The following is a 26,134-nucleotide window of genomic DNA, read 5'->3' as shown; positions in this document are numbered from 1 at the left end:
AACTGGTTACTCTGCTTTCCTAGAACCAGATTAACTCTGATGGCACGCTTTGCTTCCTTATTTAAGAACTATGAGAGTATTGAGAGAATGTGGCGTGGTCTGTGTTACACTGAATAATAAAGATTTTTTTTCATGTAAAAGAAGCCTCTTATGTTAGTCATTTGAAAACAAATAAGAAATATTATTCAGAATTGAAACAGATGTCAGTTTTAACTTTGAAAACTATTCTGGCAAAAGGATTCCTAAGGTGTTTTTTGCAGCAGATCTGGTCAAATTGAACTCTGAATTACCTGCACCTTCTCTTAGAGAAGAATATATGATATGTGCATAATAAATGCTGGCATTACAGATGGAGGCACAGGGAAGAATTTGCAATTTCTTCTCACATGCTGAAGATGTAATTTATGTATCTACTTGGACAAATACTTGCAAGTGCCAAACAATTCGGTTTATATCACCCTGAAATAGTGCTGGCAACAATAGCTTCAGGGAAGGTAATAGTTTGTTGCCATACCATCCTTTTCTTACCCTCTCCCTCCCTTTGCCCCCAAAGTTTATCTCCCCTTGCAGCACTGTGGTTCTACTATTGCAGCAGTAGAATTTTGGAGAGTGGTTCAGAGCCCTCTGTTTATCAGCTGCCCTGTACACCCCACCTGGGCTGATGGGCACTTCCTTCTTTTAAAAACCATCTCTGAAAAAAGAATCATTATGCAGATGTTAAAACATGAGACATTTGTGTATTTTGGGAAATAAGCCATAAGTCACCTTCAGTCACTGCATTTGGATGTGACAGATTACATTGCTTAAACATGCTACGTGTCTGTGTGGATAAATGGCTAAATGTACCACATTAAAATATGTTTTTGTTCCCATCAGGTGTCTGTAGGTTCCGTTGTTCAGTTTGAGAAGGGAAATTTCTCCTTGTCAGCAGAAACAGAAGAAAAGTTTTTTCCTGAGAAAAATGAACATCTGCTACAGTGGGCCCAGAAAGAATATGGAGCAGTAACATCTTTCACTGAACTTAAAATATCAAGAAACATCTATATTAAAGTAGGAGAAGGTAAACCAGAACAAAACCACCTGAATTCATAGACACTTTCAGATGCTGAGAATGTGTTGCTTATATTTCACTTATTTTAATTTTTAAACATACCTCTCATTTTCCAAGAGATATGATATGAAGGGGGAAGCAGAGAAATAAGAGCAAGCCTAAAGACCAGACCTTGGGTTTAGGAAACTTTTAATGGATTCTGGTGCCATAACTTTATGCTCCTAAATGTGGATGCAATTGCTCAGACTCTTACAAGAGTCAAACTTTGCCTTTTAAACAGATCAACTACTCATGGTGATTGTTTGGATGTATTCATCTGAAGAAGGAGAGACCTTGAAGAAGGGGGAAATTTCTAGAAAGACTTGGGTTACACTTGGTTTTTTTCAGTATTTGCTTGTATAAGGACCCAGGCTTCTTTGGGCGAAGAATTATTGCTTTCTTCGCCAAACTAAGTCACCTTAGTCTGTACTTATGTATTTTCACCCCAAGAAGAAAGATTTCCTGTCCCTCTGAGCCACGTGCCAGATTCTTCAGGTGGCCTAGTGCAGGTGCGAGAGGACTCCAGCTCTTTGGGGACTTCACACAGGCCCATATTGGGGTGGGGCTCAGGCTGTAGCTCCATAGCTGAGCAGTGTTGGCACAACATAACTATATGATCCTCTGCAGGAATGTCTCTACAGAAACTTCCAAACAGCTGAGCTAGTTGGTTACAGAAAAGAAAAAAACAATAAAAAGCCTTCAGTAGAGAAAACATTCTTTCCTAACCACATGTATCTGATCATTTGATTTCCTGACATAGGAGGTTTGACCCCCAAAATCAGAGCATGCCTGAGTTAGTTTTATCCAAATCTTGCCAAATTTGTAGAGGATTCCCTTGTGTGGGGCTTTTTTTTTTTTTTTTGGCTGTACTTGGCACCAGTTGTGGATTTTAATGCCAGAAAATCATTCAGAAATATATTTCTTAGCTTATTAAAATGCTCTTGAAACATATACATGGGAGTAGTGGTCTCTGCATTGTGGAGACAAATATTTAATTAGGTACGTTGAAAAAACCAGATAAAATTTTGCTTGTTGATTTGCAAGTCTCCAGTCAAACCAGGAGGCTAAAGAGGAGGGTTTTGCATCATCTTTAGAATGCGCTACAACACAATTTAATTAGGAGAAAGTACACAAAATGGATCTTGGCAGGCAACCAAAATAGACAGTTTCTGAGAAGGCTCCTACAAACCAGCTCAGCTGTAACCGTATTTGATTTTGATTTAAATTCTTGGCAGAAGTGAATATGTGTGTATGTGTGGGGGTTGTGCATGTGTTCAGGGGTGGGGACAGGGTCAGTTCCTGAACTGCAGCAGTCCTGTGAGGAGTTCTGTGGAAACCACGTGGGATGTGGTCCTGGTCTGCTTCTCTGCAGAGTGAACAATGGAATCACTGGATTTCACAAACCACAGCATGCAGTGACGTACAATTTAGGCTTTTCATACAAAACTTAGATTCCTCATGAGATTTAGTAAGGTACCCTCAGCTGACAGTCTGTGAATCACTGCTACTATTGCTCATAACCTATAGGTGGTCACACAAAGCAGTTCCTTGCTATGTGATTGATACAGAATTTGATGGCTGTATTCATAGAATTGTCTACATTTCAGCTTCACTCAAGTTAGACAAATCTGAAACTGGAAGATGTAGCATTGCAGAAGTGCAGGCTGTAGCTGAATACAGAAAGCGCAAACCCAAGGACAGAGAGATCTGAAGAAGGCTGATCTTTCATAGAATAAAGCTGCTTCTGATGCCATGGGTCTCTTAAGTCACTTTTGAAACTGCAAATGAAAGGCAGCTGAGAGCACTAGCAAACTGGATCAGGGCCAAGTGCATCTGAATCCTGTTGATTCTAAAGAGTGGCTGATCAAATACTGCAGGGGTGGTGATCACAGCAAGAATTTTAAGGGGCCAGAATGGGGATGTGGAGGAAGAGGGCACAAGAAGTGTGGTTCTTGTTCTTCCCTTGGTTTGTGTAATGAAGGAGAAGGCAGAGTGACTGCTGTGATAATCACTGTCAGATTCTAGAAAGCAGGGCTGCTCATGGTGTAAGTGGTCTTGGTATGTGTTTTTCAAGAAAAGTCAGTTTAATTCCTCATGGTTTAGTAAGACATGATGGAACAAGTCAGGAAGTCCTATCAGTTAGCTAAATGTTACCTAATGCATCCAGCATCACCAGTAAATCCAGGGCAAATGTGCTTGCCTGGAGGGACCCTAATTTCAACACATTTCTTAGCTAAATATGAAAAAAAATTAGCTTTAACAGTAGCTGAATTGGAAAATGTGAGTCTATTTACAGATGGTAACACTGTGCTTCTGTCCTGGCAGAAGCTGAAACATCAGTCCTGGCTGAATTTATAGCCAGTACACAGCAGTGCACATATCCTGCATGCCATGCTTGCTTGGCTTAATGCTGCCACATAGTCCCATTGGTCTGGCTTAGCTGTGTGTCCTGCTGCAGGATGAGCACTGCCTAGAGTTTGCATCCTCCCTCCTGACACCCCTGTAGGCCCTTCACTGATCCCATTTCTATCCTGCCATTAAATGCCAGCCAAGGTTCTGATCTCTGTTGTGCTAAGGGCTAGCAAACTGTGAAATATACATAAATAAGCCCTACCATCAGGGTGCCCAAGGAAAATTCCAAACACCTTGCTTATGCCCAGATCAGATTTTGAAAGGCAAGCTCTGTTTGGATGGGATTTTTACTGCTGAATCCAACTGCTGCTGCCCAGGGTGCCTGTCTCGGGGAATGACACTTGATTAACAGTGCTCATTTGCACAAAAACCTTCTCAGGATGATGTTAAGCTTGGATATTCAACTTCAGCCAAGAACCTGTGGATGACACCTAATTTGTGCAGCATAGAACACACAGTGTCTGTCCTCATCAGTAAAACAGAAGTGCTGCACACAGAAACTGCAGATCCAGGTGTGCAGTCCTGTGTGTCCATCCAGCCGCCTGGCGCTCGCCGAAGGAGGAGGCGGCTGCCGGCCACCGCTCGCAGCTCCGCTGTGATCCAGCCAGCAGAGCCCTGGGCACCCCGGCCTGCTGGCCAGAGACCTCTGCTGAGGGTGTTGACTGCAAACCTCACGTCTGAATCCGTATGGGGAGTCTGGGGAGATTAGAGAGGCACAGAATCCATAAACTGGCTGTTTGTTGGCTGGTTTGGTAATGTTTTTAATTGATTGCAGACACCTGCTGTCCCTTTCCAAAGCACGTAGACAGCCCTGAAACTAACGAAGTAGAGAAGTGTAGTGAGCAAAGAAAGATGAAATGGATCCCCTTTTCTTTTCTGCTCCAGCCTGATTTTGGTAACTGCTGTGGATGAGAGTAAATACTTGCTGGTGTGAATGTCGAGTAGCCCGTGCTAGAGTTGAAATCTGCTGCAGAGGAAAGGCGTGCTATCGAGCGGAGGCCCAGGCTGGGGAGTCTCTGTGCTTCTGGCAACAAGAGCAGCACTTCTGGAGAGCTCCAGAGACGCCTAATGGAAGTGCCAGGAGCAAGAACTGAGTTCTTTGCAATGGCAAATGATAGCACGTGTGGTAATTACCCACAAACTACTCCAGAACTGTTATTTTATGGCCTGAATAATGTTGTACAGCAGTTAAGAAGCAAATACCTAGTGTGTGTGTATATATATATATTTTAAAATTCAAGCTCAGCGTAGACCATTTGGGATCATTTTCCATTCTGTGCTGCTGTGGGAGGAGCTGGCAGAACTGCAGCTGCGTTCAAGGCTAATCTGGCAGGGCACATTCCAGATGTTGGAGAAGTGCTTTGCTTGGGCAGTATGAATAGTTACAGCCTTACACAGCTTCAGTAGTTCTGTAGGGGACACAACAGGGTTAATATTCAAAGGCTGCTTTGTGTAAGATCAGGAGAAGAAACTCCCCTGATTGTTTCTGCAGAGACCAGGGTCACAGGAGTCTGTGGTCTTCCTGCAAAGTTGGGTAGCACACACAAATACACTTCAGAGGTGACGTTTCAGTTCTCATTTAGAGAGTGCATGGCCTCAGCACAGCTCATAAGCGTTTCTTCACAGTTTTGTATTCACAATGCATGCTAGTTGATTTATTTTCTTTCGGATTTTTGGGGTTTTTTTGTATCTTGATACTGACCTTAATAGAAAAGTGTTTCTTGTACAGCAATGGTCAAAGACCCAGCCATGTGGAATTTTATTCTTATAGGATTTCAAGTACTTGAACATGGTACTTAGTCCTTTTATGTATTATGACAATTCATATGTAAAGCTATCTCAGAAAGACAAAGTACTCCTGATTTTCACTAGAAATACTGTTTCTTGGGGTACAGTAATATAGGCTGTGCATGAGAATTTCATATGAAGTGACTATTTTTTAGGGTTTGCATTTTACACTAGTGGCTCTTCACCCAGAGGGTGTTGGGGCACTGGGACAGGCTCCCCAGGGCAGTGGTCACAGCAGCAGCCTGCAGAGTTTAAGAAGCCTTTGGACAATGCTGTCAGGCACAGGGTGTGACTCTTGGGGATGGTCCTGTGCAGGGCCAGGAGTTGGACTGGATGACCCTTGAGGATCTCTTCCAGCTCAGCTCAGTTCTGGGGTTCTGTAATGATCATATTCAGCTTTTTGGTTAAAAACAAAAGAGAGATTGAATAGCTATGCTAGAATTTCATAATTTCACATATGCGTGTTGTGATCAGAGTTTCTTAATATCAACAGCTGATTCCATAATTTTCTTGATGCTTTTAATTTTCCATGTGCAAGAGAAACACAGTATTTGTTGTTTTCTAAATAATACTGACTCTGACTATACAATATAGAGGAAATATATTAAGTGAGGAAATGGAGAGTATTTTCTGTAGTATTTAAAGCATAGTAAGTTAACAAGAATAAAGCTTTTTCCACAGGGAGAAGGAGTTGATTCCAAAAGTTATCTCTGAGTAAATTGCAATAGAAAGAAATCTCTTGTAAAGATGCAAGGGACAAATTAAATGTATTTTATTTTGAAAAGTTTTTCACATATTTTTCTTCAGAATTGTTTTCAAAATTCTCTTTGCAGGGATTTTCTTTCAGTAAGTGTTTAAATACATAAATTATAACTATTAGAAAGTTGATGTATTGGTGCAACGGTAATCTCCCTTTCAATATGATGATTTGTCACATGTGCTTATAATAGACGGTAGATACACCTTTCAGCAATATAGTGAACACTGAAGATGATGTGGTACGTGCATGCATCTAAGCTGACATCTGTGTTTAAAGGTCCATATGATTTCTTTTTTTCCTCCCCTTTCAGATCAAGTTTTTCCTCCCTCATGCAACATAAAAAAGAATTTTCTCTCTTTAAATTACCTTGCGGGGTACCTACAACCAAAGCCAGCAGAGGGGTGCCTTATGTCTAACTTAGTCCAAGAAAGAGAAGTTCATATCATTGAACTAAGTACTCCAAATTCCAATCCTAACAGGTAAAGTATCATCTAAATAGACTAAAACTGTCTGAAGTAATAGCTAACAACTTCACTTGTTTTATAACAATTAACTAAAATTAGCCATTTCATCCTTAAAGAAAAACTTGGGCTTTAATACTTTAAGTAGAAGTTGGTTCTTCAGTATGTAAAGATTTTGAATTCTGCTTCATAATCATAGGATTTTTCTGGACAAGACTGCAAAGCACAGCTTTTATGGACTGTATACTGCTCCCCTGCTTGCTCAGTCAATCACATTTTTCCAAGGATAAGGTGAATAAGGGAATATCAGTAAGGGCAGTATCTGACAGAGAAGTTTTAAGGTTAGACCACTGTATGAGGAGGTGAGACAGAGGTTGAAATAATCTTGACCTGTCACAGGTCAATGACTGGCAGCAAGGTCTAGGACAGTGGCTCCCAGACAGTGTTCAGAGGCTGCAAGTGATCTGTGCTCTATGCTAAGTGTTCCACAGCTGCTATGAAGATTCACAGCAGTATTTTCTGTCCAGTTTCCAGCTGAGTTTAAGGGATAGTTTGATAATTATGAGAAATTTTAAGGGTTGACAGTGGTGCACTGACTAAAAAGGTTTTTAACTACTGGTTAGGAAAAGTAACTCTCTGTACACATTATGAGGATTTTCTAAATTGTCAAAGGCACCTTTGGGAGATAAGACATATAGAATTCTCATCTTTGGCTGGTCTTTCCTAGATCTTAGTGGGAGAACATAAGTGGGGTTTGCTTCAGATAAGAAGAGGTTTTCCAGCTATGACTAAGGGCCAAGTATGATTGCTAGAACAGAAATTTGCTATGAAACTTAGATGGTTATAATTTCATCAGAGATAAGGTAGATTTAAAATGCTGTCTGCTTACTGCATTCACTGGATATCTGGCATTGTCTGATTCTGCTCCTCATGCAGCTGCATGTGAGTGGATCCTATCCCTAATGAGAAAATCACACAGGGAGATGGAGGTGGGAGGAGGTGTTTTTGTGAAAAGGGTAATTCTCATTGCAAGATGTTGAACCCAGAGCCTGATAATTTTATTGCATAATAACCTGGGGAGAGTAAGGAAGTATTGACGTGGAGTGGTAGTGTAGTGGAATAGCTAACCCCAAATGTTGATGCAGCCCCATCCTGAACAGAGCTGATGCAAAGCATCATTCCAAGTCCCTTGTAGTGTTACACAATGACAGCCCTGTTTCCAAGCTTTTAGCTTTGGATAATATCACAATAGGAATTTGCTTTTGCGATAATAACACTGCAAAAAGTTTAAATGTTTTGCTATTAAAAGGAAAAAAAAGTACTAAGTTACTTTGTTCTTAGTTTTATATGTCATCCACAGCTATCCTTAAAAAGTTTAAATCCCCAAAGAAATATACAGAAGCTGAGCTGGGCATGTGTAAAGCTGCAGGGGATGGATCAAAAGTCCCAAGATACATGAAGTCTCAGTGTAGGGTATTAGTTGGAACCTATTACGTGGGGATGAGCATGTTCTTATAATGTATGGCCCCATAAGATGGTCTGGAAGTATGGGTTTTTCTGCTGAATTGGTATTTTGCACGTTGAGATGTTATTGATGGGTAAGAACCCATTTGCTCTACTTATTTTACTGTGATCTTGAAAATCTGGACAGTTTTCATCTATTTTCCAGCAAGCAGTAGGCTGGACATGTGGGTTTTTTTCTTTTTAAAGTAACTATATACCCAGAAGTAGTGGAAACTGAATACACTGCTTAATTCCTCAAAGCACGCAAGATCTTAAGCAAAGTCATTCCACCATTTAACTGTTTAGGCAGAGACACCCCCCAGTATAGTACTTGTGGTTTGGGTTGGGTTTTTTATGCGTGTGTGTTAACCTGCTTGTCCTCTTTACTTTTTTTTAAGGTATTTAAGTTTTAATACAGTTATAGCCAGAGGAAACTGAAACAGTTATATTTAGGCACTGTCACAGTGAAATCAGAAAATTATGTTTACTTTAGAAAGCAACCTGCTAGTCATATAACTTACCTGCACTAAATAATAGGTGAATTGAGTAGCACACTTCTTGTAAATAAGAGAGAAATATATTTTTTTCTAAAAAGTACTTGTTTCTATTGTTATGCAAAATCACTTAAGTGTATATGGAATAACAATCTGTTTTGCACATGTTGTGTTGCCTGGGATAATATCCAGCATTTTAATCAGCTGGCCAGACAGTGGAAACATGATGGATTGGAAGAAGGTTGATAGCTGAAAATTTCTGGCATTCTGTTGTAACTTTCTATTTTCCACATACAGTGCTCTCCAGGTGGATATAATCGTTGACATTAAACCATCTCAGCCAGGCGCCAGACTTGTCAGAGATGTCGTGCTTATCCTCAAGTGCAGAAAGTCTGTCAATTGGGTTATCAAGTCTCATGATGTCCAAGGAAAGCTTGAAGTGATTGTAAGTTAAGGCATCTTTATATTTTGAGAGCTTGCATCATAATGCAACAGTACAGAATCCATTTAAATGTGATGTAGTGCTTGACCATGTTGATTTCTGAATGTTTTCTCTTAGCTGCTTCTTTTTAATAATTACTGCATTTTAAGGAGTAAATGCATAAATTTTTTATTCTCATTAACTTTCAATATATGGGCTATAAAACTGACCAACACACTGCAGAAGCCAGGTGGTTAGAACAAGGATTTAGTTTGTGTCTTTTTGGCTGCTGTTGAAGCACCCTAAACACAGAGTAGGATGTTCATTTCTCTTTTTGCTGTTACTTTGGTGTATGGATCAACGGGTTCATGCCAGAAGTTGGAATGATGCCTTCAAATGCAGAATAGATAATACTAGATATGCAGCACACACCCACATCCCTTTAGAAGTGGAAACTCCTTTACTCCTGCTTGTAGTTGTAGTAGTATCTATCCCTCTTTCCTGCCAGTACTTCTGTCTCCAGTAAGTGTTTGGTCAAATTGACCTAACGCTCCTCAGACAGCAAAACATCTTTTTTTTAAAGTTAAAACCAAGCTCACTAAAGTTAAACTTCTAAAATTACTGGAGATGCTGATTCATGTTGATTTTTGGTACAGGCTTTGTGGTTTAACACCCTTTCTACTAAGAAAATGTGTGTTTCCTTGCTCTGTTATAAATAAATATAGTTGAACTGATCTTGCAGCCTATAAATTTGCAGCCTATTTCTGTCTTAAGTGATCAGTTAAGAGCACATTGTACAGTTGAGCTGAATGTTTGCTCAGGACCACACAGTAGCCTCACAATTAGCAGTTTTGCAGCAATTCAGTTACATTTGCAAACTCCAGTTCTTGGTATTTATAGCAATTTTCCTTTGCTCAATTGCTTTCTGCTTGTAATCTGTGCAGAGGAAATTCTGGCAGAATGCAAAGGCTAATTGATCTAAATCTCCTAAGAAAATAGATTGATAAGAAGATTTCATAGTAGCTTTTGAGAGTGAAGGAAAATAAAAGAAAGCTAATTTTGATGTTGCTCAGAAAATTGAATGGAAAAATTATCTAGGGTGGATGATGAAGTTCCCTCTTGATCCCTGACACATATTTATCTTAAAGACAGGAGAGAATGTTCTGGTCATTCTGTAGGGCCGAAATAGTCCTAAAAGAGGTCAAGTTTGGTTGCTGAGGATTACCACTCTTGTAAGCAGAATGATGAAAAGCAATGCTTGAATTCAAAGTTTCATCCTGGGTTATTGCATAAAATTCACCACTGTATATTTGGGCATATATGGATCTACTTTCACAGGGTAGAGAATTGTGCTTTAGTTCACACCATGCTAGGAAATAGCTCAAGTAGTGTATTTCAAGCCCATGAAGCTGCCACTTTACAGATGATCAATTTTCACTAGACAGTTTCTAAGGTCTTTAAAATTTCTAAAATGCTGTACTTGAATATAGAAAAGCAACACTGCTTTAAAAATTTTATTTCTAGGTTTCTTCTCTATTAATTATTGAGAATATAAGCAAAAAGTATAATTAAAAAAAGGTTTCTGCAATGAGTGGCAGAAGGTCACATTTTATTTAGATTAACAAAAAGAGAAGGTAATACATTAAATATATACAGAAATGTCAGCATTTAAGAGACTTTGTATTCGTGTTAGGATTTGTGAGTAACTATTTACTACTTCATTTATATAGATGCTTTATTTTCTGAATATATGTTCATTTTCCTTTATTTAGAGGGGGTAAGGGAGGGAACTAAACTCCCCCATGTCATTAAAAAGCCTGCATATCCAGCATTTAGCATCTCTTCATATCTCTGTTAAGCTGAATGCCTTTCCAAGCCCAAATTTAGACAATGCATAAAAACATTACTAAGCAATTAGGTAATGCTTCACAATGTTCTTTTTATTAGTTGAAGCAGTTCCACACACTTCAATTTTCCTAACTTCTTGCCCTCACTACAAATTAGAATTGTCTTGAGGGGATTGGCAAGCAGAGAGGGGAAGGTTAGTGCTAAGCTGCCTCAAACCCAGTACTGCAAGTTACTGAGGTCTAAGTTCACAGACAAAAAATGAAAGATGTTTTAGGTCATACAGCTCGTCTCCCACCTTGCTGTGTTTTTTGAAACTCTGCAAGAGGATGGACACAAACTCAAGTAAAATGGGAGTACTTCAGGTAAATTAATTGCACTTGATGTATGTGCAGTGCTCTCTTCCCAGGCTGTGTTTAACTCCTGTGTGGAGTCCTTACATGCAGTGCTTGTGTGGTTCTCTGCTTGTACACTGCTGTTCACATCGCTTCCTTTGCAGCTGGTGTCCCTCTGCAAAGCTGAGAACTGTGCAGTGAAGTTCCAGAAAAAAAATTTCTTGAGGGGCAAGGAGCGAGAGAGATGCAATGCACAAAAAAAAAAACCCTTGAAGGTTTCAGAAGCTTGGAGGGATGGTTGTTTACCTGAGAACAGCTGCCCACCACTTTCTGAGATGGTGTCTGTTCTGAGTAGGTTGGTGGGGGCTCAGATCACCTGGTTTCAGTCAGTTTTTGTGAGAGTGTTGGCAGGGCAGCAAGTGAAGGAAGGTCTGTTCCTGCAGCCCTTGTTCTTGCTTTTGTTTCAGTGAGGTGATGCAAGACTGAACATTTACTGGCTCGCTGTGCAGTGGAGGGGGTGTAAGCAAGCCCTGGAAACTTTGGGTGCCAGCTAGGACAGTAAAGTTCTGAGATCATATTTGTTCAGCTGTCTTCTCATGACAGAAAAGTAAAGAGATGCAGCAAAGTTGGGTTACCATAATAACTCCTGCCAGTCAAAGCTGCGTGGTAATATGAAAATACGTGATCAAAGGTTAGTTGATCCCAAAGAGTCGTAAGGCACTAAAATTAGGATACCTGGTGCTCCATTTTTGTTCATATCTTCAGTGACTGAGCAGTGCTGAGCATTGGTAAATGTTCTGGTAACAACAGTATCCTGAAACCAGGCACTCTGTACTTAAAGTTATCTCTAACTTCAGTTGTGAAGCCCCAAGTGTTTAAAGGCTGCCGAACTGGGTCTTTAGGAAGAAATGAGGGAAGGAGCTAAAGGTACACTATGCCATTCCATCAGGACTCTGGACGTGCTCTATTCACTCCTTAGTTCAAAAACTCACTTTGATGTCAGGTAGAGAAGTACAGCTGAGCTCTCTGACCTGCGTAGCATGTCCATAGGAGCACTGCCTAAGAGATCTCTCTAGTCAATCTTTTGGTGTTCCAGAGTGAAGGATTTAAGATTTGTTCACATTGAGGGAAAACCAGTGGGGATGGAAAGAAGATGCAACCTATATGATGGAGAAGGTAATCAAGCATGGGAATGAAAGTGTTTGTGGAACATTCCATGGTATCAGCTGCATTAAAAAATGCATTTCAATCACATTGCAGAAATTGCTGAAAAGTGGGTCATCGTGCCTTTCCTGCAGCATCTATGTTCACTTGTTCTGTAGCCATTGATGTGATTGTTGCAGTGATAATAGTAATGTTGTGACTGTAAGAATAAATATGTATGTATTTAGCTTTGGTGTGAATTAATACATGTTTGTGTAATACCAGTGAATATTTTTGAACTGCCTCTCTAACAGTGAGAGATGCTTCTTCTATTCCTTTGACTTGCCCATTTGGACAAAAAAATTGAAATTTTACAAAACATTTACAGGAAAATGAAAATTAAGTGGTTGTGTGACTCATTTATTTAATAATATTTTAGCATGTTCATTCATAAGATCAGCATGTGCATTTATGAGTTTGCTGTAGCAACATATTTGTGTAAAACTTGTATTGTTAATTAATTTTATAATCTTTTCATTTACAGAAATGTTTTTTTTAAGTAGTCTGGCCATGCATAAATGTGCATGCTCTCACTGCTCTATTGAGTGTTTAGTTCAGTTGTGTTTAGCAAACTCACTACTTTGGAGGAGGCACACAGCATTTCTAGGGTGAAGCTCACTCAGACACAGCCTGTCCTTGGTGCCAGCTGACTTACAGCATTAGCTGGTATCAGCTCTACTTCATGAACATGCTTTTTGCCTTTTTCAGTAATGCTCATTTGAACAAAGGTTTCCCTTTATCCAGCTTAGATAATGCTCTAATCCAAGACTGAAAATTCATTTGTCACCTTGAGTTCAGTTCAGGAGTAATTTTGGATCAGTTTTGAAGAAAGTATGACCTTATACAAAAGGCTGTAAATATGTTTTGTCTGGGTTAGGGATTAAAAGTTTCTGATTGCCTTGATTTACTGCACTCCAGGCAGAGGCTGAGAGGAAGCAGGGGGTTCTTTTCCATCTGTGCAGCAGTTATATGCCTAAGGTGGCAGGGTTTGGTTTATTTCCCAGATGTCCTCAGTTTGCTGTTATTTAGTAGATTAAAACAGCACAAAACCCCAGGGTTCAGTCAGTGTCACTATTCCATTGTAAGTATCCTTAAGTGCTAAATCACAAACCAAATTTTTCTTTACTTACAGACATCAAATAGTATTGGTTTTGGAAAAGAAACAGAACGATCCATGACTATGAGTAAATCAGTAATACCTGACCTTCCCTCATCACATGAGAGCTTGATCAAGTGGGCTTATGAGCATAATTATAGTCCAGTTATTTCCTACACAAAAGCACCTGTTGCTAACAGATTTCATCTGCAACTTGAAGATATAGGTAAGTTTGAAGATGAACTTTTAGCATATAGTAAAAACATATCTTGTGTTTCTAGGAATACAATTACTTAAATGGTGTTTTCTCAGTTTTGAAGCTTTGGTTTTGGCTATTGCACTTTTACTGCTTGTCATCAAGAATGCTGGTAATAATCTATAAATGATGGTTGTAAGTAATAATCTGTGGCTTTTTGATTAGAAAAATCCAGGCAAAGTTGTGTTATTTCCTGAAATTTGGTGGAATTAAATGTTTATAGTTCATCCAACGCACAAGACTTCATAGCTGATGGTACCCAGTGTTCACTGAAATAGATGTCAGCAACTCGATATCTTGTTAGTTAATAAATCCAGCTTTGATTTTGTTTTTTAGTGTATTTTTTCCAAAAGTATGAGCATAGTGTTTCCTTGGGACGATTAAATAAACATTGAAACTGTTTACAGACATGAGAGGCTTACCAAAAAAGTCTGAGCAAACAGAATAAATACAACTATTGAAAAAAAAATGGGTATTTGGCCAAAGTAATTGCTGATGTAAAACTGTCTGGGTCCATTGAAGCTAGCAGAGTTGCATCTGCTTTTTCACTAATTCTGAGTTTCAACCACTAAAACTATTGTTTTACAATTTTGATAAAGCTTATGTTCACATTAATTTTATCAATTGCACTCTCATGGGTTCTGCCCTCAGCAGTCACATGTATGAGCTGAGAGATAGTTTCCTCATTTATTCACTCTAAAGTTAACTCTTATTTGGCTTCATTCTGGTTATAGAAGTAGTTTCACAACCGTAGTGACTGAATTTGTGATGGGTCAGGTAGTGGAAGAATTTCACCTAATGATTTGCACTTCAGCTCTTTCAGCAGTACCAAAATAGTATATTTGATGAATGTGATGTTTCTTTTATCTCTCTGGATCTTTTACGTATAATAGGTCCACTCATCAAAAGTTTATTTTCAGCTCTTGGTGAGAGAGATTTCTGACAGCGACTAAGTACACCAAGATTAGACGCCTCAGTAACAGCTAAACACTTCGTTGTAGGAGTTGTGACTACTTACCTGAAAAGCACAAAGATGCTGCTTTTAATGGCCTTCAGGAGTTCCCTTTATGGATTTTTTTTGTATGAAAATTATTAGTTCTGGATACTTTTTAGGAAAAATATCTAATAAACTAATGTGGATTTGTTTGGTTTTGGGTTTTTTTTCAGAAGAGATGAATGATGAAGAAGACCATTCCCTTCCTCCAGAGCTGACAGAATTGCTGGGTGCTAACCCACTGCCAGCTCCGAAGAATACTGATGGCCTGACTTTTCCATTTCACATTAACAGAGGAAGACATGACACAGTGGGAGAAGAAATCTTCCCATCCAGGCATTCAGTAGATACATTAATAAATCATGACTTCGGGCATTCCCTCTCAAAACATAAAGAACCTGAAGAAGTTCAGGGCAGTGCTGATATGGCCCTGTCAATAAAGTGTGATGACAAAGTTATGACAGTAGCTGTAGAAAAAGATTCTCTACAGGTTGGTGTGATATCTTATTCTCAGAACTGGGAAGGCTTTTTTGGACAGCCTATTTTATTTGCATTTTGATTGAAAAAATAAACATTTGAAGTCCTACAGCCATCACCACACAACCTCCCCCAGAACAGTTTGGTGAGGAAACTATACTGTAGATCTTCTTTGCCATAACTGAGAGTAGTGTTTTCTCTTCCCAGCAATCTGGTGGGTTTTAGAGGGATTTCTGATTGAAGGTGTGCACCGTTGGTTCTATCAAAAAATTACTGTACTCAGCCATCAGTCTGAGTTTTTAATTTCCAAAGAAGCTGCTTTTGGTAGCAGTGTGAGACCTAAATAGATCTAAAGATCTGTCTTTACCATCTACCAGCTGATAGGTTGCTTGTGTCCATTTGTATTGTGGAAAAGAGCTTGAAACAGCATTTTAGCTCATTTCAGGCCGAACAGAGTCAGCATTATTAATCAGTGGATTCATAATGAACCTGTTGTTTCCTTTTTTTCCATGTTACATTTATTCCTTGTCTGCCATGTATAACAGCATTTTGAGAGTGACCTTGCCTGGATGTCAGTACAATGAACTTGGCTTCCTGCTGTCAGCAGTCACGCACAGTGACTGAGCTGCAGTTCAGCAGGAGCCGAGCACAGTTGTGTTCAGCCCCTGACAAAGCGCCTTTGTTTCAGGCTGGCGGCTACGCCCGCACGGAGCTCTCGCTGCTGGACCACTCCTGCAAAGCCAGCATGAATGGCACCCACTTCATCTTGGAATCCTCACTCAACAAATGTGGCACTCGGACAGCTTATATCTTGAACAAGATTGTTTACTTTAACTCTGTGAGTACTTTACAAAGAGGATCCACCTTCTGTACTGCACATCGTAGTAGTATGAGGAAGCCACTGCAGTTAGATTTAGTCTTGGCAAAAAGGAGGCATCCTGATCCTTCCTGCCTAGCTCATATTAGTTGCAGCCATGGTCCCTGCATTCAAGGAGGTATGAAGGCTGCACATTCAGTGTGATCCTGTGGTCAGACAGTATCCCAAAGAAAAACAGACGATTTGGAGTTAAATACATTTTACAACACGGCTGCCCTTTGGAGACCATCTGTACCAGAAGTTGCACTGGTGTTCCCTGTGAAGCTTTGATCATCCATACATAAGCAGTAATACATTGCTGTAAAGAGAAATAGGAATGAAGTTTTGTAATGGCACAAAGCACTACCTTTTCATTCATATCCTGAATTAAGTGAAATCTTTTTCTTCTAAAATTGTGTGTGAAAAAAAGCTTTTAAAATGTGATGTCAGTACAATGTGAGGAAAATTATATTATTTTTGCATGCTTTTCTCTTACAATTTGATATTAATTTTTTTTAGCAGTTGCTATACGTAATGAAGGGACTCTTGAGTACTTGTATATGAGTGGTGATGCAAAGGAGCCCAGTTAGGCTGTAATCAACTGCTTCCAGATTGGCTCAGCTTATGAGCCAGAGTACAATGCAGATATTCTGGGTTCAAAAGTAAGGACACGTTTCTCTTGCTGAGCTTTTCAGTACATAGAAGTAACTTTGGCAAATGATGGAAAGCCTGTGGTCCAACCCAAACACAGCTCAGGCAATCTGATCTGACCTTGCCTGGTTAAAACTGTTCTGTGCTGGGGAGTCAGTAGCACCTAACTTTAGAAACAGTCCCAAACCAAGACAGAATCTTTGGCAAACGACAGAACAGCATGGGTCTGGAGCTAAATACTCTCATGGTCCCTGTCTTCTATTATGGCCCAAAGCAAAGTGGTTATTTACCTCCTCTCCTTTCTCCATCATGTCTTTTAATAGTCTTGGCTATACACTTGAACTCCGAATCATGTATGGAATTGTTCAGAATTTGGGAGCGTTTCTTCTAAATCACAGACACCATGCAGTGGAGTGTCAAAGGGTGTGTGTGTATGTCATTTTTTAGCAGTTGCTCTAAGTCTAAGAAAACAAAGTTGAAGTCCTGAGAGGGAGGGAACTAGCTGAGAAACTGCAAGCATAAAGAGGCAGAATGCAGAACACTGGAAAACAAAACCATAAATTTCCAGGTGAAGAAATGAAGACATGTGAAAAGGATGATTAAAAAAAAAAGGAGGGGGGAATTCAGTAAAAAAAATGGGGAGAAAATGAAGAAGGAATATTGTGGTTTTGGGTGTACATGTCTGAAAAAAAATTGCTAATGACAGGAGAGAAAATCCTTTAGTGACCCTAACATTTTTAGTGATTTTTTTGAGTACACTAACGAGAACTGCTAGTAGCAAAATATCACTTTAGAAAGCCATTTCTTTTTTCAGTGTTGGCTATAGAAATACTAGAAATAGAACTTAAATACTGGCTGCTCATTCAGACACCAACACCCAGACTGGTGTCTTTCTTCACTGGCTCTGAATTCTGGAAAAAAAACTCAGGCATTCTTTAAATATAAGCTGCATATCCTACATGCTCAGCATAAGGCTGTTCAAGACATGCTTTCACCATTTGCTTAGCTGGTGCTCTTCTTGTGGCCTTTGCATTATTCTGAAGAGAGCAGAAAATAACAAGCATGAGAGTGCTCGGTTATCACCTAATCTAATTTGTTTGTAATCCCTCTCTGTGCAGATTGTCATTCAGCTGTCAGCACCAGCTGAAGGCAGTGGCTTTGAAGATGAGGACATGGAATCGGGTGATAATGGATTTCCAGGGGATGCTGATGAGGGAGAGGTGGCTTTCTCAAGCTGGCCTGAAATAGCGGTATGCTACCCTCGGTTTTGCACCTGACAATGAAGAAATGCCTATTGTAATAGGCCTTTCACATGAATTACATTAATTGTCTAGAAAATCATTTGTCTTTTAACACATTTCTTCTCACTACGGTTTCTTATGACCCTGTTGAAGATTTACACTAAGTAGATGTAGTTTGGGTGGGTCTATATTGTACATAAGAAATGTGTCCTGCCACTCCTGACTCGTGATGTTACTGTGGTTTTTTTCTCATTTTAGTTTAATTGCACGCTGCACCAGCCAGAGGATGACAGAGGCATTTTATGGCCTCCTGAACCACACATCACCAATGTGACCTTCAACATGGACCTGTACAAAACAGATTTATTCCTTGCTCCCTCCCAAGGACTCTTCTCTGTTGCCAAGAATGGGCCAGTATATGTAGAGGTAACAAAAGACTTCAAACTAGCAGAAGGGTTTTGCAAGGCTGTGCCCCTGAGCCATATCTGTTCTTGTCAGTTGAACAGCTGGGCAGCTGGTTCTCTGCAGGCCTCTCATGTCTGCAGAGAACAGAAACTGTAGGATAAGGAGTAGGACAATATTTTGGGTAAAAACCCCAAAGGATTCTTGCAAAATGGATGAATTTAACTTAGGAGGTAGATTGGTGATCCTTGATAAATCTGCTTTTCCATACCAAACTTTAAGGTGTTTTCTGAGCTCGTGCTCTGAACTGGCGTGTCCTGATGGGTTCATTTTATTCTATGCCTGAACTTTGTCCGAAAGATGCAAAAAAAATATTACAAATATGTGTCTTCCATATGCTAGTGTTCTCAGGTTACACAGTTAATACAGATTCTGGTCTCTCTCCAATCTGCTTAAAAAAATCAGTTATAATCCTTTTGAATGCTGCCGCATAAGAGATCTAGCAGATTTAGATGAATAACACTAAAACAAAATCAACAGCCATGTACCCTTGACTTCAGGTACATTTTGCACAGTATTTCCATGTGTTGCTGAGTTGCTTATGAAGTCTGTGGAATCTCACACCAATACAGTCGGTATTTTTAAAGATAGCTATGTGAACGGAATTTTGGATTTTCAAATAGTGGTAGGCATTAATAAATGCAGCTTTGTCAATGAAGAAGTATTGCTAGTTTCTAGGCAATTAAATCACAAGCTGTGAGCTATGGGGTTGTAAGAGCAGGAAAAAGCAGCAGTGCTGTGCTGTGTTTCTCTTGCCCAAGTTAGTTCTTTGCGAGCCCATGTTGCACATTATAAGCACAGTGACCCATTTGGTGCAGTTTTCTTCATAATTTCAGTGTGCTTTCTCATTTCTTTTTTGTCTAACCAGTGGAAAGTACTTAAGACAGCTAAAGCAAAAATAAAGTCTGTCGCACTCAGTTAGGAATATTTTTATAACAAACATTTAAAACCATCCACTTCCTTCATTGATCTGGGATGAATCCCCCTGACTCTGAGCCTGCTGGAGCTGTTTATTCAGACAGATGTTCTGATTTCTTCATCACCTGTCCTGGCAAAATCCTTTTTTTTTTCTGTTTTTCTTTCTTGCTCAGTGGAAAACATATCAGTTTTGAACTTTGGTGACTCCATTTTTTTAAGATGACTCTGGGGTTTTTTCCCCCCTTTTTTGTTTCTCTTTTGCATTTGTTACTAAGAACAACATTTTTGGGTTTTGATAAATACATATTTGGTAAAAATTCTATATCTCCTTTTTCCTTGTTTGGTAAGGGTTTTTTTGTGTTTGAATCTTTTGGATTCTGGAGTTTTATTCTTTCTCCTCTACTGTCATTTTCTTACCATATTTTGATCTTCCACATTTCTCCTGTGTTTCTTTTCTTTCCTTGAGATATCATTCATCTTTTCATTTAATTAACTGTAGTATGCCTTTCCTACTTACCATAATCTCTTTTTTAATTAGTTTACACCATCAGCTTGTTTCCTCTCAGTATCTGTGGCTGACTTTTGTTCATCCATCTTTATTTCTGTTCTTTTTAGAAGATAGTTTTTCTTGCTTAGATGCTTCAGCACATCCCTTCATCTCTAATTTGATTGCTGCTCACATAAGGGAGAGAAAAAAGGAGAAATGCTTTTATTCACAGCTAAACTCCTAGCATCCAGAAATCACTGCAGAGACCACACAATTTGGCAGGCTCTTCCTTAAAGATACATGCAGCACATATGGATTAAATATGCATATAAGGCACATTTCTTCTAAGAAGATTTCTTGTGGAACTGTTTCATTGGGCAGTGTTAATGGTTGGACAAATGCTTCTGTTGTTTATTAAGAGCAACATGCCTCATTTGTTACAAATTCCATTTATTTTTTCCTTTGAATTATTCTGTAGCATTTATTGTCTGCATTCCAATCCAGCTGAGCAACATCAGGGCATTGGAAGCTTTCAGTCTTAATTATTTTTCATAAAAGAATATGAATTTCAAACTTACAATAAGCTGAAAGGATCCTTTCACAAGAAATGATGGCTTCTTAGGAGACTCCCTCACCCCCTCCAGCCCAGGAATGCCACCCACACGTCAGACCATGACCTCCTCTCTGCCTTTGCATTCCTGTCTTGGCTGGGGGTGGATTCTCTGGTGTGTCTGTTGCCTTTTTTTTTTTTTTTTTCTATTTTCATTGTAATTTTGAACAGATACAAAACCATGGAATTAGTGATTGATTTCCATACAGCTCTGTTATAGCTTGTGTGTCTAAGGGAGGCAGTGTCATCTTAGGTGGCAGACACAGATATTAACTGTGTGTCTTATCTGAGGGGAGGGGTTCATCTGCTTTCAGAAAGATAAGGGATTGCTGTATTTATGCATGGTTATGCTATTAAACAGCTGCTGGTTTTGAAACCACAGATTTTCTGTCTCTCAGTTTGACAGTTTACCCTTAACATTTAGCCTTCAAAATATTCCAGATTGGAAATGGCACTGGAAAACTGCTTAAAAATTGTTGAAAATATTAATGAAATGTGAACTAAAAATGTCATTTCTGAGATCTTTACTGTCTCTTTCTTTAATGCAGGTGTCTGTGACTAAAGCTGACAGATCGTTGGGCTTTGCTATTCAAACGTGCTTTGTTTCCCCGTTTTCAAATCCAGATAGAATGTCTGACTATACCATTATAGAAAACATTTGTCCTAAAGATGAATCTGTTAAATTCTACAGTATTGAGAAAAAGAATTTTCCAATACCACATGCACAGAAGGACAGAAAAAGATTTAGCTTTGTGTTCAAACCAATGTTCAACATCTCACTGCTCTTTCTTCACTGCGAGTTGACTTTGTGTACAAATAAAGACAAAGATACTCAAGGACTGCCAAAGGTTAGTGATTAATTAAATTTATAAAAACTTCTGAGTTAGATAAAAACAGTGTATTTTTTCATCTGAACTCTGAATGCAGTAGATAGTTTTCTGTGGAACTGTCTAATGAACATGATATATCTAGGCTCAGAATTTTAGTAGATAAGTATTAATACACTGTGCATTTTGACATAATTTGCAGTTGCTGTTTAAATTTCTTTAGGTGGCTACAAATACAAATTGCTTTTTATTGCACAAGTGGTTCAAGTTTATCTTTTCTATGCATATCTGAAGCACAAACAATGTTAGCTTTAATTTCCAAAGACATGCACCATATTAGATAATACTGTAATCTGATTGCTACAAAAGATAACGTTGTTTGGAGGTTCTCTTTTTTTGGTAAATTGTGTGGGGTAAAACTGGTTATGAGGCAACTGTGCCACTGTCAGAGCTGTCCTGGCAGATGGGTGACTCTGACCTCTGTTCTTTGCACTCCAGTGCATTCCTCCTGATGAAGCTTGCACCTCTCTCAACGTGGATATGATCTTGGCCATGATGCACAACAAGAAAACCTTCACCAAGCCCCTTGTTGTAATAACACATGAAGGAAAACAAGAAGGTATAGAAACGAGCTTGACCTGTTTAATAATGCTGTATGTGTAGAATATTGTGTAACATACAGTCACTTGAGGGAGCATGTGACATTGTATAACCTTGTGGTGGTACTGTGCCTGTAAGATGTTACTTGTTAGGAATTTCCCTGGCAGCAGTCGTCAGGCCAAGTTGTACCCATTTTTTAACCACCTTATTGTTCTCTGGACTTGTGGGTTTGCTGAGCATTGAGAGAGGAATACTCAAAGTAGTACAAAACAACATGGGTTTTGGAAGTATGAATGTAGCAGTAGCACTTAGAGCAATTTCTTGTTGCCCAGAGATCAAAGGCAGTCTTCTGCTCCCTGCTGTGTCCTTTATTTATTCTGCTTGTAAATATAAATTTATGAATAATAACAATAGAATCACAAAGTATTAAGGATCTTAAAGCCTGATAAGTTTGTAAGGCAAAGAGGTGGCCCCTGGAGGTTCACTAAATTCTTAAACTATGAAGAGAAAAGGATAGTATGCACAAAGGGGCTCCACTTTGGTGGGACTTGTTTGATTATGTAATCTTTCTTGAAAAGAAAGGAGTGTGGTTCGTAACTGGTTGAAGGAGCTGGAGAGGCTGAAGTGCATTATGAAATAATGCCAAACAGCATGATGGGACTTATTCTACTTTAAGAATATGCCCTGTGAGTGATGGGAAGTAAGACCTATTCTCTGTTTCATTTAATTAAAAAGTTTTTCTTAGTAGATCACTCTGACAAGAGCATCAGTCATGTTTTGATGCAGTCCTGGAAGAAAATATGTTCATTTGTCTTTTGTTTTTGTGTTTGCATTGACATTTCATAAGAAGCTTCAGTGGCTTCCCATACACATCAAAATCGTCCAATGGTATCCAAAGGCTGTTTGACCTCTGGAATGCTTTTCAGGGAGCATCAAAAGGATGGTGATCAGGAGTCCTTTAATCTCTGTTTGACAGTGCTTGCTGTTAGTCTTTGAACAATTTAAAGTTCAAATACAGCATTGCTAGGGGATATAGGCAACAAATGTTTCTGTCTAAGTCTGCAAGTCAGCTCATATTTAGTTCAGAGGGATTTTAACAAAATTGTTAATACAGACCAAATCCACTATGAATTCAAGTCAAGTATTTGGTCTGTTGCTGTTACAATTAAAATTGTGCTTTGGGCCTGATTCTGGACTTCCATTTTGCTCAGTTCTCATATTATTTCAGTAGGTTTTCTATTGGGAATGAGTAAATCCTGCAACTGAAATTCGTCTTTCACTAAACAGACTCGTACTTGAGCTCTCTTGTCCTTATGATGTGTGGAGCATTGTGCACAGCTCCCATCTCGAGCTCCACTCAGAATGTTGTCTTTGTCAGAGGCACAAGGTCTCAGTGTGCAAAGACAAGCTGAATTTATAAAGATTACTTACAAGACAACAGTGTGATAGAGTATTTTGTTGCATTGTGGGTGATTTTGTATAATTGTAGGACGCTTGGTGGAAATCTCCCCAGCATATCCCAGCTTTCAGACAAAATACAAAGTGGCACATTAACAATGTAGCTTTGTTGGTATGCAGTTGTTCTGCAGTGAATCAAAACCCTTTTCTTAAAGCCAAATGCCATTGTTGGACAATACATGAACCTACTATTTGGAGAAGAAATTATATCATGTTATTGAACAGGAGTATTTACCTCTCAGAGGTAGCATTCTTAATTTTCTTTGATGTGAACAGAACCAGCTTTCACTACTGCAAACCACACTATGTGAGGTACTGCCACTGGTTCTCCTACAGAGGTAGCATTCTTAATTTTCTTTGATGTGAACAGAACCAGCTTTCACTATTGCAAACCACACTATGTGCCACTGGTTCTCCTCATCAAGCCACGTGTGAAAGTCATGGGCTGGACATTTCAAAAGTCAGAACAAACTGGTCATTGCTAAGGTGTTTTTTTCCTTCAGACAAGCTTATAACTATCATTGCCTGTATTATAAATCACAATACTATATCTAAATGAGAATTTGCAATAGATCCCAATGGAAGTGTTTAAAACCTGACCCCATGCCACATACGTTCCTTGTGCATTCCTGCACTTCCCCATGCTCTATCCCACTCCCATGAAAGGCACACAGATGGCCATTTATGTGCTAGGAAATACATGTTCTGTTGAAATAATTTACCAGTGTTGTTCAGATTTTTTCTAAGTGCAGAAACTTTAGATTATTATTTCTACAGCAAAAATAGACAGGACATAGAAAGAAGGTCAAAAGGGTAATTAACAAGTGCCTCTATCCTACAAAGGTATAGAAAGTGTTGATAATTCTAAAGGCTGGCAGCACTTGTTTTTAAATTAGATGTTTTTTGTGGACCTCAGTGATCCTCACTGCTTCTGAGTTGCTCTGAGCAAATTGCAATAAAATACATTTAAGAACTGGATGTCTGAAGAGAATTGATAATGAGCTACACAGCTTATCATTAGCTGATTTCATATTCTCTCTGGGGAGGCCAGTGGTAGAAATAGCATGGAAAATTCATTTTCTCCTCAGCTCAGAAGGCATTTCCTTGGCACTTGGGATATGCCAGTGGAGTGTTTGGACAATCTTACAGTGCCCTTACCCATGTTTGTACTTCTCAGGGCTCCGTGGTTTCAGTCCAGCCCTCCTTGCAGATCACATTTAGTTATACTTTTGCTGTTATGTGCACTTGATAACTTTCCAGGTTATTTGTGCATATACCACCCCACACACCCCTCTATGTCCTCACCTGTCTCCTACTACTGTTCCACCTGTTTTCTACCATCTGCAAGAGATACGTGTTAGAACAAGACACAATAACACAATTTAAGAATAAAATGCTTTTTTGGGTTTTGTAGGCACATGTGTCTCAGGGCCTAATGGTCTAAAGGATATTGTGGAAGTTTGGTGCTGCCATCTGGGTTTTAGAAGTTAGAAGCATAGTTTTAATCAAGAACACTTTAAATAAATAAATATATTTATTTTAAGTGTTCATGGGCTGTTATGTGTGCATTGAAATGAATTAAACTATTTTTTACTGATGCTAAAGATACAAAAACAAGTTCTGAAACACAGTCTTATCAAATCCTTCTACATCTGTTGCACTGATCACATTCAGATACACCAGAATAGAAATGAAATCCCTGAGTTGCTGGGCAATCCAGAATCAAACTGCAGCTAACCAAACAAGTCCCTGGGTCTGAAGCCAGAATCTCTAGCTCTTCTGCTTGAAGGGGCATTCTTGGAGAAAGATAAGAGAGGCCAATTAAGAAAAAGGAGTGGAAGTTCTTCATTTTTTCAAACATTTACTTGTCTCTTTCTGTTATGGAGTGATATCTTTATCACTAGGATGATGATACTTGATATTCTGGCCTAAAATAATATCTTTGATCTTTGAACAATACCTGTGCACTTTTATTTCTTATATATAATAATAAAGTTTTAAACTCCCCCCCCCCAAAAAAAACCCAAAACAACAACAACAAACAAACTAAACCATAAAAACAAAACCACACAGCTTCCAAGACAGAATACCATGTAGGACTCAGGAAAATGGGTGAATCAATGCATATTCATATAATTTGGACTAAGCAGCATGTATTGTGCTATAAAACTCACTATTCTTTAATGAGTGTGTTCTTTTGTGTGTGTGTGTGTGTGATTTAGTGTGCTGGTATCTCATGATTGGTGAGTGGTCAGATGTCAGATGAATGCAATCACCTTAACACAATCTTTCTTCCTTCACAATCTGAGAACTTTAAGAGTTCCACAGAGGGATAACCAGAGTTACTGTGGGTCATGCCTGATGACATCTGATTTGGGAAAGGTTGCAGTGTACTGGCCAGCAAAATATACGGTGCATGAACTATACTCTAGATAGAGTCCCTTGAGGAATAATTAGTATATGAAAAGAATTTTTCTGAGATGAGTGAGATTACTGAATTTGGTCTGCTTTTCTTGAAATTCATGGTTTGTAAAAATTACAGTTAATGTCTTTCTGCATAGTTTGTAGGCTGCATGTGGAACTCTCTCTGATTCATGGTTTTGTGCATTTTCTTTGTTTTAAATTAGATCCTTCCCTTCCAAAGCCAAACCTGAGACAGCCACGTAAGTAACTCTTAAAACAATCTCTTTTAATCTTTAAACGTTTTCCTACAAAGCATTAGATAAATTAAGAAAATTCTCTTCAAGCTTTCATAAGAAACTTCAGTGTGTGCATGTTTAATTCAGAGACAGAACAGAATTCTGATTGTATCATTGATTGAGAGGTTCCAATCAGTGTTCAGGGGAGGACTGTGACCTTTTGTGTATGTGAAAATCAGGTTTGGGGAAA

The 26,134-nt window shown here is 39.0% G+C and overlaps 1 protein-coding gene across 1 annotated transcript in view; it reads left to right on the top strand.

The window, feature by feature from the left end:
• Positions 1–26,134, top strand: part of TGFBR3 (transforming growth factor beta receptor 3) — a 111,507-nt gene that overhangs the window by 73,348 nt on the left and 12,025 nt on the right. The window contains exons 5-15 of the mRNA XM_041421437.1: positions 877–1,060; positions 6,361–6,529; positions 8,806–8,953; positions 13,445–13,634; positions 14,832–15,148; positions 15,824–15,973; positions 17,761–17,892; positions 18,142–18,309; positions 20,909–21,208; positions 21,686–21,806; positions 25,873–25,908. Of these exons, the coding sequence (XP_041277371.1) occupies positions 877–1,060; positions 6,361–6,529; positions 8,806–8,953; positions 13,445–13,634; positions 14,832–15,148; positions 15,824–15,973; positions 17,761–17,892; positions 18,142–18,309; positions 20,909–21,208; positions 21,686–21,806; positions 25,873–25,908 (1,915 nt within the window). The remainder of the gene's footprint in view (positions 1–876; positions 1,061–6,360; positions 6,530–8,805; positions 8,954–13,444; positions 13,635–14,831; positions 15,149–15,823; positions 15,974–17,760; positions 17,893–18,141; positions 18,310–20,908; positions 21,209–21,685; positions 21,807–25,872; positions 25,909–26,134) is intronic.

The sequence above is a fragment of the Onychostruthus taczanowskii genome, unplaced genomic scaffold, assembly GCF_017590055.1.
Source record: "Onychostruthus taczanowskii isolate IOZ18803 unplaced genomic scaffold, ASM1759005v1 scaffold7, whole genome shotgun sequence".
Lineage (NCBI taxonomy): Eukaryota > Metazoa > Chordata > Aves > Passeriformes > Passeridae > Onychostruthus > Onychostruthus taczanowskii.
The sequence above is the reverse complement of the archived record's forward strand: the minus strand, read 5'-3'. Positions and strand labels throughout refer to the sequence as shown.